The 14098-nt window shown below is 47.3% G+C and overlaps 6 protein-coding genes across 6 annotated transcripts; 5 read left to right on the top strand and 1 right to left on the bottom strand.

Moving 5' to 3' along the window:
* Positions 1-242: 242 nt before the first annotated feature.
* JR316_0003426 (Arginase) lies at positions 243-1685 on the top strand (the record flags this gene model as incomplete). Its single annotated transcript, XM_047889199.1, has 9 exons — positions 243-287; positions 338-357; positions 479-749; positions 805-833; positions 894-967; positions 1017-1333; positions 1385-1471; positions 1530-1611; positions 1669-1685. The coding sequence occupies 9 exons, from the start codon at positions 243-245 to the stop codon at positions 1683-1685; spliced, it is 942 nt and encodes a 313-aa protein (XP_047751573.1).
* A 611-nt stretch (positions 1686-2296) lies between these two features.
* JR316_0003425 (Kinesin-like protein KIF27) lies at positions 2297-8843 on the top strand (the record flags this gene model as incomplete). Its single annotated transcript, XM_047889198.1, has 9 exons — positions 2297-2399; positions 2456-3092; positions 3148-3574; positions 3626-4453; positions 4509-5392; positions 5442-5954; positions 6005-6116; positions 6168-8535; positions 8587-8843. 9 exons carry the CDS (start codon positions 2297-2299, stop codon positions 8841-8843), a joined length of 6129 nt encoding a protein of 2042 aa, XP_047751572.1.
* Positions 8844-9732: 889 nt separating this feature from the next.
* Positions 9733-10486, top strand: JR316_0003424 (D-arabinitol 2-dehydrogenase [ribulose-forming]; the record flags this gene model as incomplete). The annotated part of the gene is made up of 5 exons (XM_047889197.1): positions 9733-9908; positions 9973-10108; positions 10159-10176; positions 10222-10322; positions 10390-10486. 5 exons carry the CDS (start codon positions 9733-9735, stop codon positions 10484-10486), a joined length of 528 nt encoding a protein of 175 aa, XP_047751571.1.
* Positions 10487-10504: 18 nt separating this feature from the next.
* JR316_0003423 (uncharacterized protein) lies at positions 10505-10759 on the bottom strand (the record flags this gene model as incomplete). Its single annotated transcript, XM_047889196.1, has 1 exon — positions 10505-10759. The coding sequence occupies one exon, from the start codon at positions 10757-10759 to the stop codon at positions 10505-10507; it is 255 nt and encodes an 84-aa protein (XP_047751570.1).
* Positions 10760-10999: 240 nt separating this feature from the next.
* On the top strand, positions 11000-12210 carry JR316_0003422 (Cutinase gene palindrome-binding protein; the record flags this gene model as incomplete). Its single annotated transcript, XM_047889195.1, has 5 exons — positions 11000-11240; positions 11297-11516; positions 11572-11896; positions 11953-12027; positions 12091-12210. 5 exons carry the CDS (start codon positions 11000-11002, stop codon positions 12208-12210), a joined length of 981 nt encoding a protein of 326 aa, XP_047751569.1.
* A 362-nt stretch (positions 12211-12572) lies between these two features.
* JR316_0003421 (Actin-related protein 2/3 complex subunit 1) lies at positions 12573-14040 on the top strand (the record flags this gene model as incomplete). The annotated part of the gene is made up of 6 exons (XM_047889194.1): positions 12573-12639; positions 12690-12775; positions 12828-13048; positions 13129-13311; positions 13361-13488; positions 13541-14040. The coding sequence occupies 6 exons, from the start codon at positions 12573-12575 to the stop codon at positions 14038-14040; spliced, it is 1185 nt and encodes a 394-aa protein (XP_047751568.1).
* Positions 14041-14098: the final 58 nt, after the last annotated feature.

Raw genomic sequence — 14098 nt, 5'->3', positions numbered from 1 at the left:
CCACGCCAATTCGCATAGATGATATGTACAGGATGATGCTACGTGGCTGCTTATCAGATACACTTACTTATACCGATCTTTGGGTTCGCCGAGCACTGCACCACAATGCACCGTCAGCAATGTAGTCAATTCCGAATTTCAACCTCAACCTGCGCGCTTACCATACATTCTCCCGGATCTTGTCTTTTGCTATATAACGCACGGCTTGGTTTGCTCTTGCTCCCTTTCTCAATCTATCTGACATGGCATCTCAATCGCGCTTCATCCCCGAACCAAAAACCCTAGCAGTATGTTTGTTATCGCGGACGCGTATTAGGCATCACTAACGAGGGGCTAGATCGTCGGTTGTCCTTTCAGGTATGCGATAGCGTTTTCTCAACCTCCGTATACCCTACAACATAACACCTGACCACTTACGGTCTGAAGCGGCGGCCAGGTGAGTGTATGAATCGACTTACATATATCTTAATATTAATAGTCCCGATTTCAAGCCAAAGGCAGGAGTAGATCAGGGACCCATCCATCTCGTTGAAGCTGGCCTCATCGGTCAATTGGAAAACCTAGGGTGGAAAGTAGTTTTCGACGGTCACCACCAGTTCGAAGAAATCAATGCCCTCCACGATCCACCCATTGGTATTCTCAAGAATCCGAGGCTCGTGTCTCGGGTCACCCAATCCGTTGCCCAGGTAGTCGGTGAGCATGCCGCCAAGGGGCAGCTGCCTGTAACTCTTGGTGGGGACCATTCATTGGCAAGTCGAATCTTTGAAGCAAAATGACAGGGCTGCAATCTGATACATACCTTAGGCGATGGGAACAATCTCAGGGACACTCTCGTGAGTTGTATGCCATTAGCGCTGAAAACGAGACTCAATCGCGACATCACATACCACCAGAAAATACCCCGACGCATGTGTTGTATGGATCGACGCCCACGCGGATATAAATACCGTCGATTCTACAGAATCTGGTGCTTTTCATTTTGATGTTTGAAGTCGCCAAGCTGATACCCGCACCAGGAAATATACATGGCATGCCCGTTTCGTTCCTTCTTGGAATTGGGTCCAAAGTGGAAGAGTTTTCATGGGTCAAACCTATCTTGAAAGCCAACCGACTTGTTTACATTGGTCTACGAGATGTTGATGCTGGTGAAAAGAAGATACTACGAGATAACAACATCAAGGCTTTTAGTATGCACGAAGTTGATAAGTATGGCATCGGGAAGGTTGTTGAAATGGCTTTGGATCATGTCAACCCGGGAAGAGACAAGCCTATTCACTTGAGCTTTGATGTGGATGCTTTGGATCCTAGTGTTGCTCCATCCACTGGCACCCCAGTAAGCGCAGAACAGGCTTGTTGCGCTCCTTACGCTTACGTGTTGCTCTAGGTTCGAGGAGGATTAACTTTTCGTGAAGGACACTACATATGTGAGGCTATTTACGAGACCGGGTTGCTTGTCGGCCTTGATTTGATGGTGAGTTAAATTGTCTAAATAAGGAGACACTCGGTGCATGATACTGAATTCCTTTCAGGAAGTAAACCCGTCGCTTGCCGACCAAGCGAGCGTAGAACAGACGGTGGCAGTAGGATGCTCCCTGTTGCGATCTGCTCTAGGTCTGGAATTCTTACTATCTCCATTGTGTTTAAAATACTCACAAAAAATTGACCCAGGCGAAACCCTCCTCTGAAAGTACTGATTACTTATTAATATTATCGATACTGGATTATTTGACCGCGCTACACATACAGTATTATCCTCTTAGTCTATGTATTTGAAATGATATCCGTTTATAAAGTTTTACTTGCGCTATGGGTCAAAGCTATGGGCATGACCAGAAATAAAGCATAGATACAAACATATACGTTTTTTGGTTTCTAGGGGAGACACGGAAGCTCGACCGCCGGGGAGGGTAAATGCTAAATAGTCTTGAAATCTTCAGGTCGCTACTTGATACGATCTTAACCATCAGTCGCTATCGGTTTGATGGAGATTGAACAAATAAAAAAAAGATTGTTCAAATTCTCAACATCCAACCCTGGGGGAAATTGATGGACAGAATACAATGCGTAACCAATGGACAATATTATGAATGGCTGAAAAAGCTGAAACTGAGGGGATGAACTACTGCATTAACATAGACAGGGAGTGCAAGGGAGACGCCAGTCAACTGCCACAGCCTGAAAGTCATAGCCAGGAAGACGTTGCTGATGAATGCTGAGTAAAGAGAAACGAAAATATGTTGCAAGGATCATATGACAGGGGTTGCACACCGTTGTGAGAAACAGAGAAATCCGGAAGATGCCGTCCACCTTGATTTGTGAAGGGGGAGAGAAACTTGAGGATGAGAAGAGCAGCCATGGCCCCCTCGAGCTCGTCGTCCCCAGCGGCGACCTCGGTACAAGTTGGTGCGTCCTAATAGCCTCTTTGAATCCTTAGTAGTACTAACCTTCTCCGCAGCTCTTCGTATTCGCCCACCCACCACACAAGACTCTACTTCTATTCCCGCTCGTTTCCAACGCTCAGTAATACAGGCCACTTCTTCAACATCTATCTCTATAGAATCGCCATCTAGCGCTTTAGCAGGCTCTGGCGCACCTTCTGCACCTACTGTTTCAGGAGCGTCCGGTTCTAAAAAGCAGGTGTTCACCTTCGACCAAGTGCATCCCCCTCCAACCACGCAGTATGAACTATTCGAGTCCACCGCGAGACCCCTTGTATCCCGCTTTGTTGAGGGATTTAACTGCACTATCCTTGCTTATGGCCAAACAAGTAGTGGTAAAACGTTTACCATGACCGGGGTCGACCTCGACCTCGACCCAACAGATCCTAACAACGGCATGGGTATCATCCCAAGGGCCGTTTCCTCTATATTTGCTTCTGCAAGACAGCTTAAAGAGGAGCGAGGAAATACTTGGACCTACAACCTAAAGGGTTCCTTTATTGAAATTTATAACGAAGATTTGATTGATTTGTTGAGCCTGGACGACCCAACGGGAGCAAAGCGAGAGGTCCAGATAAGAGAGGACAAAGAAGGTCATATCATCTGGGGAGGGCTTCGCGAGGTGAACGTCAGAAATCCCAATGAAGTTATGGGGTGAGTTTGGATTTGAATGCAAGAATGAGCCGAATTTCTAACTGTCATTCAATAGTCTACTGAAGAAAGGAACTTCCATTCGGCGAACCAACGAGACAGACATGAACGCACAATCATCTCGGTCTCACGCCATTTTTTCTCTCACTTTAACCCAAAAGAAGTATTCAGGTTCTGGCCCACCCCCGAGGTCTTCATCTCCTCTTCCTCCGGGTGGTCGCTCACCGTCGAGGCTAGCCCGTCCTGGTTCCATGTACGCTGGTGGTCCTTCTCCTTCCGCTAACAGAGTTGCGTCTCCCACTTTAGGCCGTCCGTCGACCCCGAGTTTCGCATCAGCCATGGGCAGAGGCATTGGTCTTCGGCCAGCTAGTGCTCTGGGTCATTTGGGTGATCGATCAAATACCGCTGCTAATGAGGAGGAATCGGGCGAATGGGTTACAATTGTGTCGAAGTTCCATTTCGTCGACCTTGCTGGTTCTGAACGGGTAGGTCTGAATTTTTTTCCTCTTCTACAGTGAGCTAAGTATGTCGCATAGCTCAAACGCACGGCTGCTGCAGGAGAACGGATCAAAGAGGGAATATCCATTAATAGTGGCTTGCTCGCCCTTGGAAACGTTATCTCTGCTTTGGGCGATCCGGCGCGCGCGAAGTCCAACACTGCGAGTCATGTTCCATATCGTGATTCCAAGTTGACTCGCCTCCTACAAGACTCCCTTGGAGGCAATGCTCATACTCTCATGATCGCGTGTGTTAGTCCTGCCGAATGGAACGCAGGAGAGACCATCAACACCCTGAAATATGCCAATCGTGCGCGCAATATCAAGAATCGCGCCACTGTCAATGAAAAAGAGGATGGATGGGACGACATTGAATGGTTACAAGGCACGGTTTCGCGTCTTCGCAAAGAGTTGAAAGCCATCAAGGACGGTGGTGCGCTTTCGACGGCCGATAAAGAACCAGAGGCACTTGAAGGCGCGGGAAAGAAAGTACTGGCTCAAATGTATGAGCTACAGAGCAATTACGAAGACCTTCGCGAGAAGTATGTCGACCGGACTGAGGAACTTACGCGCCTGAGGAGAGAACTAGGCGAAAAACACAGAAACAGTACATCTGGTGCCGTAGGTGGAACCGGGAAATATGAAGAGATCGTGGGCCCTGTAATTGAAGAGTATGAGAAGACGATTAGTGCCATGGAAGCAGAGCTCAGCCTCAACAGAGCCGCTCTCAGGCATACAAATGAGATGGTAGAAGAAAGGGAGGAAGAGTTAGCGGCCATCACGGAGCGGCATGCGGCTACTGAGTTATATGTAGAGGAACTGAGAGCCAGGGTTTCTAAGCTCACTGAAAGAGAAGCATCGACAGAGGTACGACAGTTGAATTTGGACCACATTGTTTATTGCTCACTATACATCGATTTAGGCTTATGTGCGTGATTTGGAGGAAAGAATGAAGACATATGATGACACATCGGTGTCCTCCAGCGAATCCATGTCTGATCTCAAACGGGAAGTGACCCGCTTCAAAGAAGCTGAAGCGCATTCTAGCAAATACATAGCAGACCTAGAGGCTCGATTATCTCGATCCGACGAGTCGATCCTTGCTCTCCAGAAAACCGTTGAAGGTCTGGAGAAAGAATGCGATCGGCGACGTGAAGAGGCTGAGACTTTGCAAGCACGTTTGGATGCCTTTAGGCAGGACGGGGACAATTGGCGCTCAGACCTTGAAGCCAGGGAGTTGCGACTCAAGCAACTAGAATTGAAGATGAAGGAATGGGAACAGAGGAAGAGGGAGGCAGGCGAGACCCGGATTCGTCTGGGAGAAGTTGTTGGTGAAGTTGAGCAGGCTCGAAGAAGCCTAGAAGTCGACCTCGCAAACGCCCCTCCAACTCCTGTTTCTCCTACAGAGACATCACCGGACTCTGACCCTTCCTCTCCGAATGGCATAGAGAATGATACTGCCGCTACATCTCCATCGACTGACTTGGAGAACCAACTTCTTATCCTGCAGCAAACTCATACAGCGACCCTCGCCGACCTGTCCTCCATTACAGTCAAGTACCGTGATGCATTGAGGGAAATATCAGACCTGGCCGCCCAAATCCAAGAAGCCAAGCTGAATAGTTCCAGCGTCGCAGAACCCGTTACAGAATCACCGGCCTCCGACAAACCTCTCCAAGATACGTCACCTTATAGACGAAGGTTTGTTGGAACAAGGGGACGTGATCCTCCAGATACTCAACTAAATTCTTCTGGTCGACGGCTTTTTTTCCGGCAAGCGGCCTCGGCGGAATCGCTCCACGCGAGGTAGGTTAACACACCTTTCATTTAATATAAACTATCTAATTTCTTTTAGGTCGCTTTCGCAATCACAATCGCTATCGCAGGAGCTATCCTCGGCGCATTTGCGCAAGGCTTCATTTTCAAGCCACGGAACGAGTAGCTCACATTCACCATCCAACTCTCACTCTCTTTCTGTGTCAAACCTTCAGTCGATAAATCTTCGTCCCAGTCTTTCCATTTCCATGCCTAGTCTTTCCACTCAGAATGAGCGATCGGTCTCATCATTAGAAAAGGAAATAATGCGACTTCAGGAGGTTCTTAAGGAACGCGAAGCGGAGATCACTTTGCTTGAAGAATCTCTCAAAGAAATCCAACAGGCAGAGAAACCAATTGCTGAGGTGGCAGGAGAATCTCAAAGTGCCGCCGAATTGAATGGGATAAATCCTGCCTTTACTTTGTCTCCAAAGACCTTGAACCGCTTCGATCACATTCGGAAGACAATGGAAAGTGTGCATGCCCATGACGGTCTGAACGAAGCTGGAACTTCTGAGGGCGATTCTCTAGAAAGGTTGAATGAACTCATGTTGTATGTATTGATGTCAAAAGTCTTCACCTAATTCTCACCCAACATTTTAGGTCAATGGCTGCGAAAGAGTCTAGCCATCGTGATACGGTCGAAGCACTGAATGCCGAACTTGCTCTTACCCGACGTCAATTGGACGATTTGACAACACTGAACCGGGACCAGGTATGAGCTTCTTAGCTTCTTATTCTGTATTTCAAACCTGACGCAAAACAGACTTTGAACATGTCTACAGAAATTGAATCCCTTCACAAAAATCATAGTCACGATCTCGCCCTATTGGAAGAAGTTCGCAAACGCGAGACCGAACTGCTCGAGTCCCTCAAAGAAGTCGAAGCCGCTCATAAGGCCGAGATTGATCTGCTTCGAACTGCGCATGAAGATGCCATGAAAGCCAAAGCTCAAGAAATGGAGGAATTGACGACTGCAATGAAACATGAGCATGAGTCGTCTGTAACAACCCTTCGTGACGAGCTGGAAGGGGTCAAACTTTCCCTTGAAAAGGCTAGAGAAGAACATACCATCTCTTTTGGCAAACTCAAGGCAGAGCATGAGAAGGAACTTCAATCAAAACTTCAGGAGGCAGACGATATGCTAGAGAAGACGCGTGCGGATCACGAAAAAGTTTTGGCCAAAGTTCATGCTGACCATGCAGCAGCTCTTCGTCAAAAGGACGAGGAAGCCGCAGCGGCATTGCAGTCAACAGAAGAAGAGTACTACAATGCTCTCACCAAACTGCGTGGCGACCAGGTTGAAGCTATCAAAACCGTGGCCGCTGAAACCAATGCAACGATTGAACGACTTCGCGAAGAGCACGCCGGAGAACTGCGTATGGCAGAAATTGCGAAAGAAGGGTCTATTTCTCAAAGTGAATCAGATCGCGCCTTAGCGTTGAGGACGCTTCAAGAGGAACATGTTGCTGCTATTGCGAGGAAGGAGGCTGCTTTCGCCGAAGAGATCGAATGTCTCAATGCTGGCTTTCTGCGAACTTCCAAGGCCAAAGACGATGATCATTCCCTCCAGATGGATCGGATCAAGTTGGAGCACGAGACATCTCTTTCCAAGTTAAAGAGTGACTGGCGAACTGAAGTTGAACGTTTGGAGGCAAGTTTGGTCTCAGAGCGGGATGAACATGCTGCTATCATTCACAAGCTTCGGCAAGAGAACGAGGCTGCCATACAGGCTGTGCAGGAGCAACAGGCTACAATCTTGCAAGAAATCGAACGGAGCTATCAAGAGGAAACTTTGGCTCTGCAGGCGAAACACGATCAACGTGTCAAGGAGTTTAGCCTAGAGTTAGAACAAAGTCGCGAAGCATTATCTCAATCTCATGCGAGCAAAGTCGCCGAGCTTGAGACCAATCACGATCAGGAGCTTTCTAAACTTGTTGCCGAACTAACTCTCGCAAAAGAACGCCTTCAGAGCGCAGAGGAAGAGCTTCAGTCGCATAGTGAACGTGCGCAGCTGGATGACCAACGTCGAAAGGACGTCTTGGAGTCGCATGCGAAAGAACTCTCGGAGATGGAATTTATTCATCGACAAGAAGTATCTAAACTTGAGTCAAGTATGGCTGCTCTTCGACAAGCTCATCAGCAAGATATCGAAACACTTCAGTCTGATCACAAAAACGCACTTCAGCAACAACAGGATCAGCTTGGTGCTATGACTGCCGAACTACAGAAGAAGCATGCGGAGGAGCGAGACGCATTCAGCAGGGAACGCGACATGTTGGTTGAGGAAATCGAGGCACACAAGGTTGCAGCGGACGAATTCACTTTGTTGCGTGAGCAGAACCGACAAACTCACGAAGAGGAGGTAGTGGCTAAAGATAAAGAAATTGCGTCTCTTAAAGCAAGTCTTACTTCTATCGGTGGAGAGCGTGATGAACTGGAGAGCGAGGTTGCAAAACTACGTGCCGAACTCAATAAAACTCGTAGCGAGCAATCCAAACTCATCCAAGAAGCTTCCAAACGCGAGTCGCTCGTAGTGGAGCTCGACCGCCATCGCTCTGTTCTAGCTGATTTACAGGAGAACTTGCAAAAGGTGAAGGATGAAAAGGATGTTATTCAGACGGAGAAAAATAAGTCTGATGCCATGGTACGCGATCTACAAGCTCAACTGGCACGTAGTGCCTCTCCGCCCAATGTACGCTCGTCGGAGCGAAATATCGGCTTCCAGCGCGGTACAAATCTTCCTGCTATCAAACTACCTCCTCCTACACCTCCCCCATCAGTCCCACCTCCACCCGCTCCCCGATCTGCGACCGCAACAATGCATCACTTAAATGGTGATTCCAATCTGAGCACCTCGTCGCAGAGTTCTGCTTTCAACTCCTCAGTGTCCTCAAGAGAATCTCAACCAGAATCACCATCAACTTCAGTTGGTCACGTCCCACTAAACGGTATTTCACAGTTGGATCCAAAGACCAGCCAAAAGATCGAACAACAGTCGAAGTTGATCGAAGAACAAGAGGCTATGATCAAAACTCTGAATAAGCAGTTAACGCATTGTGAAACCGACTTACAGACCCATATGGACCTTGTTACAACCTTGGAGACATCTCTCGGGGATTCTGAGAAGAATTGTAAGTTTTCGTTACGTTTTTTATGACATCAAAAATGACAATCATTTTTAGTACGCAAGGCACGTATGCAGGCAACAGAACTTGCCAGAGAGCGGGATACTCTGAACCTCAAACTCGAAGCGATGCGAAACGAACTATCGGAAGCCAAGCGAGAGGTGGTGACTGTCCGCCGATCTATTGTCGAGGAGAAACAATCACTCGAACAACGTCTCGACGAAGAACGCAAAGCCAAAGAACGGGCTCGTCAACAACTGGACTCTCGCATGGAGGAATTGCAGAAACGGAAGTCAAAATTTGCATGCCTATAATTATTTGTCTTTTTCTTTTCTTTTTACGCTTAATTCCTTTGCTGTCTTACTGTCTTTTTACTATTCTCTGGACGATATACCAGATCCGCTCTTTGTATAAATATTTTTCTCGACTTCCGTACTGTAGATACCCTCAGTCTCTTATCTGTTCTATTTTGCATGTTTCTTTTTATTGGCCTACTTTCTATGTCGACGCTATCTGCACATATACATCATGGATAATCTTAGATGTTTTACTTTGAGACGCCTTATCTTTGCTTTCAACCTAATCAGTTGGAGGTGTTGAATCGATGTAATTTATTCCGGGTCGAATATGCTTTCTCCACACGCACATGATGATACCTTTATCACCATATAAGAGCTAAGCTATGTAGGAGTCACTTTCAGCCAAAACCCCTATCGCGATACAATCTTCTTCACCCAACTGGAACTTTGTGTGCGCTTTGAAGGCTCCTACAATGACGATTAACTCGGTTAACCAGCCAATAACGCTACCGTCTTTCTCCATGCAGGGCAAGGTGAGAGGACCGTACCTACGTTATCTTGGGCAAATTTTAAACATAGCCGTAAGGTCTGCATGGTGACAGGCGCAGCGAGAGGTTTAGGACTTGAGTTTTGTCGGGCGTTCATTCAATCGTACGAAACACTTCCTACCTTCCCGAGTTATTGAGGCCGACTGCAGCTTTGCCGTACCTCAAGAGGGTGCACGAGTCTAGCGATCCTGGATCTCAAAGAAGCAGATAGCAAAGAAGCTTCACTCGAGCTCCTGCAGTTTGCAACAGGTGGACCGACTACTACTTCTGGTTCACATGAAAGACTTAAAGAAGCCTCTCACTAGAAACTTGTGGTTTACCGGTCGAAAACTTCAAATTCCTAGGTATTGGTTGCGATGTATCATCTGAATCTTCGGTGCAAGAAGCGTTTGCGGCGATCTTCAATACTTTCGGGCGGATCGATGCTGTCGTCGCCTCAGCAGGTCTGGTTCCATATATTTATCTTACACGCTTCTCGATACACTCATACGGTACACACTGCAGGCATCGTTGAAACATATTCAGCACTTGAGTATGCATGGCATCTCAATCTAATACATACAGTGGGGCTAATACCCTTACGTTGACATCACTAGTTACCCTGCTGAACGAATCAAGCGTCTCTTCGACATCAACGTTCATGGAGTGCTTTATACAGCTCGCGAGGCGGCGCGCCTCATGATTCCCCAAGGAGGAGGATCCATCATTTTGATATCCAGCATGAGCGCCAATGTACGTTTACGTCATAAAGGCCGAACAACTCAGTAGCTGACAAAAAGTAGATTGTTAATGTACCACAGGTTAGTGATGATTAGATCCAGGCGAATAAAACTCATTTGGAATAGCTCCAAACTCCATATAATGCATCCAAAGCCGCAGTCAAGCATATGGCTGCGAGTCTAGCAGTTGAATGGGCCAAGCACAATATTCGTGTCAATGCATTAAGGTATTTTGATTCTCCACACTCATCCGTTGCGGAAAATACGTGTTTACAGGGGCCACCTTTAAATTAGTCCAGGGTATATGGCCACCAAGCTGACCAAAACGATCCTAGAGAAGGACAGTGAACTCAAGGTACGGGGAGAAGGTCTACTTATTGACATTGGATGAATAATAACGAGCCTTGTTTCAGGCTACTTGGGAAAGGCTTACACCAATGGGGCGAGTGAGTATTTTGTTTTGACATATTAGAGTAATACATTGAGCGGACCTTTTCACTAAGTTGGGAGAACCTGAGGATTTATCGGTATGTACTTTCTGGAGCCAGGTCTCCCTTCTGTTCATTTCTTTACCTTTGCAGGGAGCAATCGTTTTCCTAGCCAGCGATGCTTCCAAATTCATGACGGGGTCCGAGATCCGAGTAGATGGAGGGTATTGCGCCATCTAAGCATTAGACGGGCAAACCTCAATATGCTGAATGAGAATCGAATGAACTACTGTAATACTACCAGGCATATCAGTGCTCTATGTAACTTGCCATAGCACCCGAGAAAAAATCTTGACCTCGCTTTTGTTGTTCGAGAGCGGTGTCTGTAGTTAAGATCTAGGAAGCCCCTAATACCTCATAATAGTATGACGTCGTACGTACGAGTAAATGCTAGTGTACTTTGACTCCTGACCACAATGAGCTTTGTTGGTGTCCATTCGAGTCAACATTTGGCCAACAACACAAAGACTCCTACCGCTTACGAATTCCCCAAGAGGAAACGATGGGCTGACTTGCTAGTGACAGAACTTGTCGACAATATCGTCTTCGTACTGTCACCTACCCGTACAATATGGTTTTGTGGTGCAGCTGTCACAGAGATCTTGGGCTGGAAGGAAACGGAGTTGATTGACTACGATTTCATGGTCCTGATCGACGGTGCGTCCTGCTCAATCCATCCCTGGTGGATATGACTGACTAGACAAATGTCGCAGCAACCGACCAAATACGTTTTATTGAAGCATTTCAGCTTGCCCTCCAGCAGAACATCGGATTCAACTTAACTTTGAGATTAAACACCAACGACTCAGCACTGCGCCCCAAGAGTATTCTTTGTGATATCAAATGCAATCCTTACAGCATCGACGAGGAGCCAGGGAAAACGCAATGTCTAATAGCAATGGCCGTTCCATCTCCGGGGCATAATTCAGCGCTGTAGGCAAAACTGTTCTTCTCTAACCACTGCTCCATATACATATCATGTTAACAGGTTGGACACTATATTTGATTTGCAAGCAAGGCAAAGTGTCTTGCAGCGGAGAGTTGCTGAGCTTCGAGAAATGTTGCCTCCCGAGTCTCCTACAGCGCTCCAATCGTCTTCCCAGACAGGCTCCATGTACGTCACGTCGTCCCTCAGCACAGTTAAGCCTCCAGAATCGGTGCCGAACAACTACATGTCGTCTACTTTATTGTCCAAGTCCTTTGATGGTGGCCCGCGTGGGTTTGGCGAGACGATTGACTTTGCCGATCGGTCAGTATACGACTCGCATCCGATAAACGTTGAGGACCCAGAAGATGGATCTAAAAAGAAAAAGGTAAGAACGTATGCCTTGCAATACATTCTTGAATCCTGTACTGATTATCGGTACAGCTGAAAAGAGCCCAGAACTCTGAACGCTATGTCTGCTTCACATGTGGGAGTACTGTCTCTCCGGAATGGAGAAAGGTAAGAAAAAAAAAACAACTCTTTCGAGAGGGAGGAATAATGCATGGAAATCGTTTTTTACAGGGACCGCAAGGCCCAAAGACGTTGTGCAATGCGTGCGGACTACGATGGGCGAAGCAAATGCGGAAAGCGCCAGAAGATGCAACGGATAAACCACCTGCAGCCAACGTTGGAAATACTTGACGTTTGCCTTTTGCTTTTTTGCTTGTTTGCAATCATCGGTCAAACATCATTTTGCCCTATGTATGTAATTTACCTTGGATAACAAAACGCTAACTGAATCAAGCATCATGAGCCCAAATTTAGTGTATACCATTGTCGAATATTCAGCTCAGTAATTATTTTATCAACATTGTCTTGAATTTGTACATAGATCTGTTGTTTGTTAGTTGACCAATTGATATCTACGGGCCCAAATGAGAGTTGTGATATATTTGGGTACAGCGATTACAAGGCGAGGCGCGGCAGGTGCTTGTTACACTATACCACATCCACATCAAGCGCAGTAGTCGACTGCTAGTCCTCTGCAGTGTTTTTTTGTCATCATGCCTGAAGTCTTTACCCTAGCTCAAACTCCTATCACCTCTCATTCGTTCAGTGCAGACCGCTCTCGTCAGTGTTGCCATCCCCTGAAGCCAGAATTGTTACTGATTTTATCGTAGAAATCGCGGTCAGCCTTAACAGCAACGATGCCCAAATCTTGACTCGTCAAGGGACTGAATGGGTCTCTACCGTTACCCTGGCTGAGGTGCATATCCATCTCTCATTTTCTTTCTCCACGCTTTGAACGTTTTATCTAGCATGACAAACTCATCACATCGATTGACTGGGCCCCTAACTCGAACCGCATTGTAACTTGTTCTCAAGACAGGAACGCATACGTCTGGCAAGAACAACCGGACGCCGAGACAGGAAAGTTGGTCTGGAAGCCAACCCTAGTTCTTCTCCGTATCAACAGAGCTGCAACCTACGTCAGATGGAGCCCTAAAGAGGACAAATTCGCTGTGGCCAGCGGAGCGCGGTGAGTTTTTATCACCGCTCGATATATCTATCGCTTTGGAATGCAGGCTTATAATTTTCAACGCCTGTTTGGCATCTTAGAGCCATTGCAATTTGCTCGTTCGATCCAGAGAACAATTGGTGGGTATCCAAGCTCCTGAAGAAACCTATTAGATCTACGGTCCTCTCCGTGGATTGGCATCCGAACAATGTTCTTCTCGCCGCTGGGAGCGCAGATATGAAAGCTCGAGTTTTCTCGGCTTATATCAAAGAAGTCGATGAAAGGTAAACTCGCCCAAGCCAACATTGTCTCAGCCTCTAAACACTTATTTAGGCCTTCGCCTACTGTCTGGGGATCCAAGTTACCGTTTAACACTGTTTGTGGCGAGTATACAAGCCCAGCTGGCGGTTGGGTGCACGCTGTCGGTTTCTCGCCATCGGGCGATGTGCTTGCTTTCGCAAGTACGTATCTAACTTTCATCAAAACGCCAACATAAACTAAGCAATCTCGCAGGTCATGATAGCTCAATCAACATAGTCTACCCAGGCGGACCGGTCATCCACAACATCAGAATGCCATCTCTTCCCCTCGTGAGCCTTGTATGGACCTCGGAAGATACCATCGTAGCAGCCGGACACGACTGCCGCCCCCTAGTCTTCTCTGGATCAGAGGCTGGCTGGCAAGAAGCCGGTACCTTGGATGACGCCACGGCACCTAAATCAGAGTCTCGTTCAGCATTCGGTGGGGGCAGCAGCGTCGGCCGCCTCAAGACAGGTGCATTTGCGACGTTCCGCGACGCAGATTCGCGAGGACAGACGTCATCGTCGTCGACTACTAGCGACACGCTGCTCACGATCCACCAGAACACAATCACGAATGTGAGAGCCTATGATTACAGTGGCAGCAATGTGTCGAGGGTGAGCACATCGGGTGTGGATGGGATGCTGGTTATCTGGGATGTTGACGCAGTGTCAGCGTTGACGGCTCGTGTTGGAGGAGCACATTTGAGGTAGAACAATAAAGTTAATAATACAATGCGTTGAATTTTCCCGTAGCCAGTTGCATGCATGG

This window comes from Psilocybe cubensis, chromosome 3, assembly GCF_017499595.1.
Source record: "Psilocybe cubensis strain MGC-MH-2018 chromosome 3, whole genome shotgun sequence".
Lineage (NCBI taxonomy): Eukaryota > Fungi > Basidiomycota > Agaricomycetes > Agaricales > Agrocybaceae > Psilocybe > Psilocybe cubensis.
This window is presented reverse-complemented; position numbering and strand designations above follow the sequence as displayed.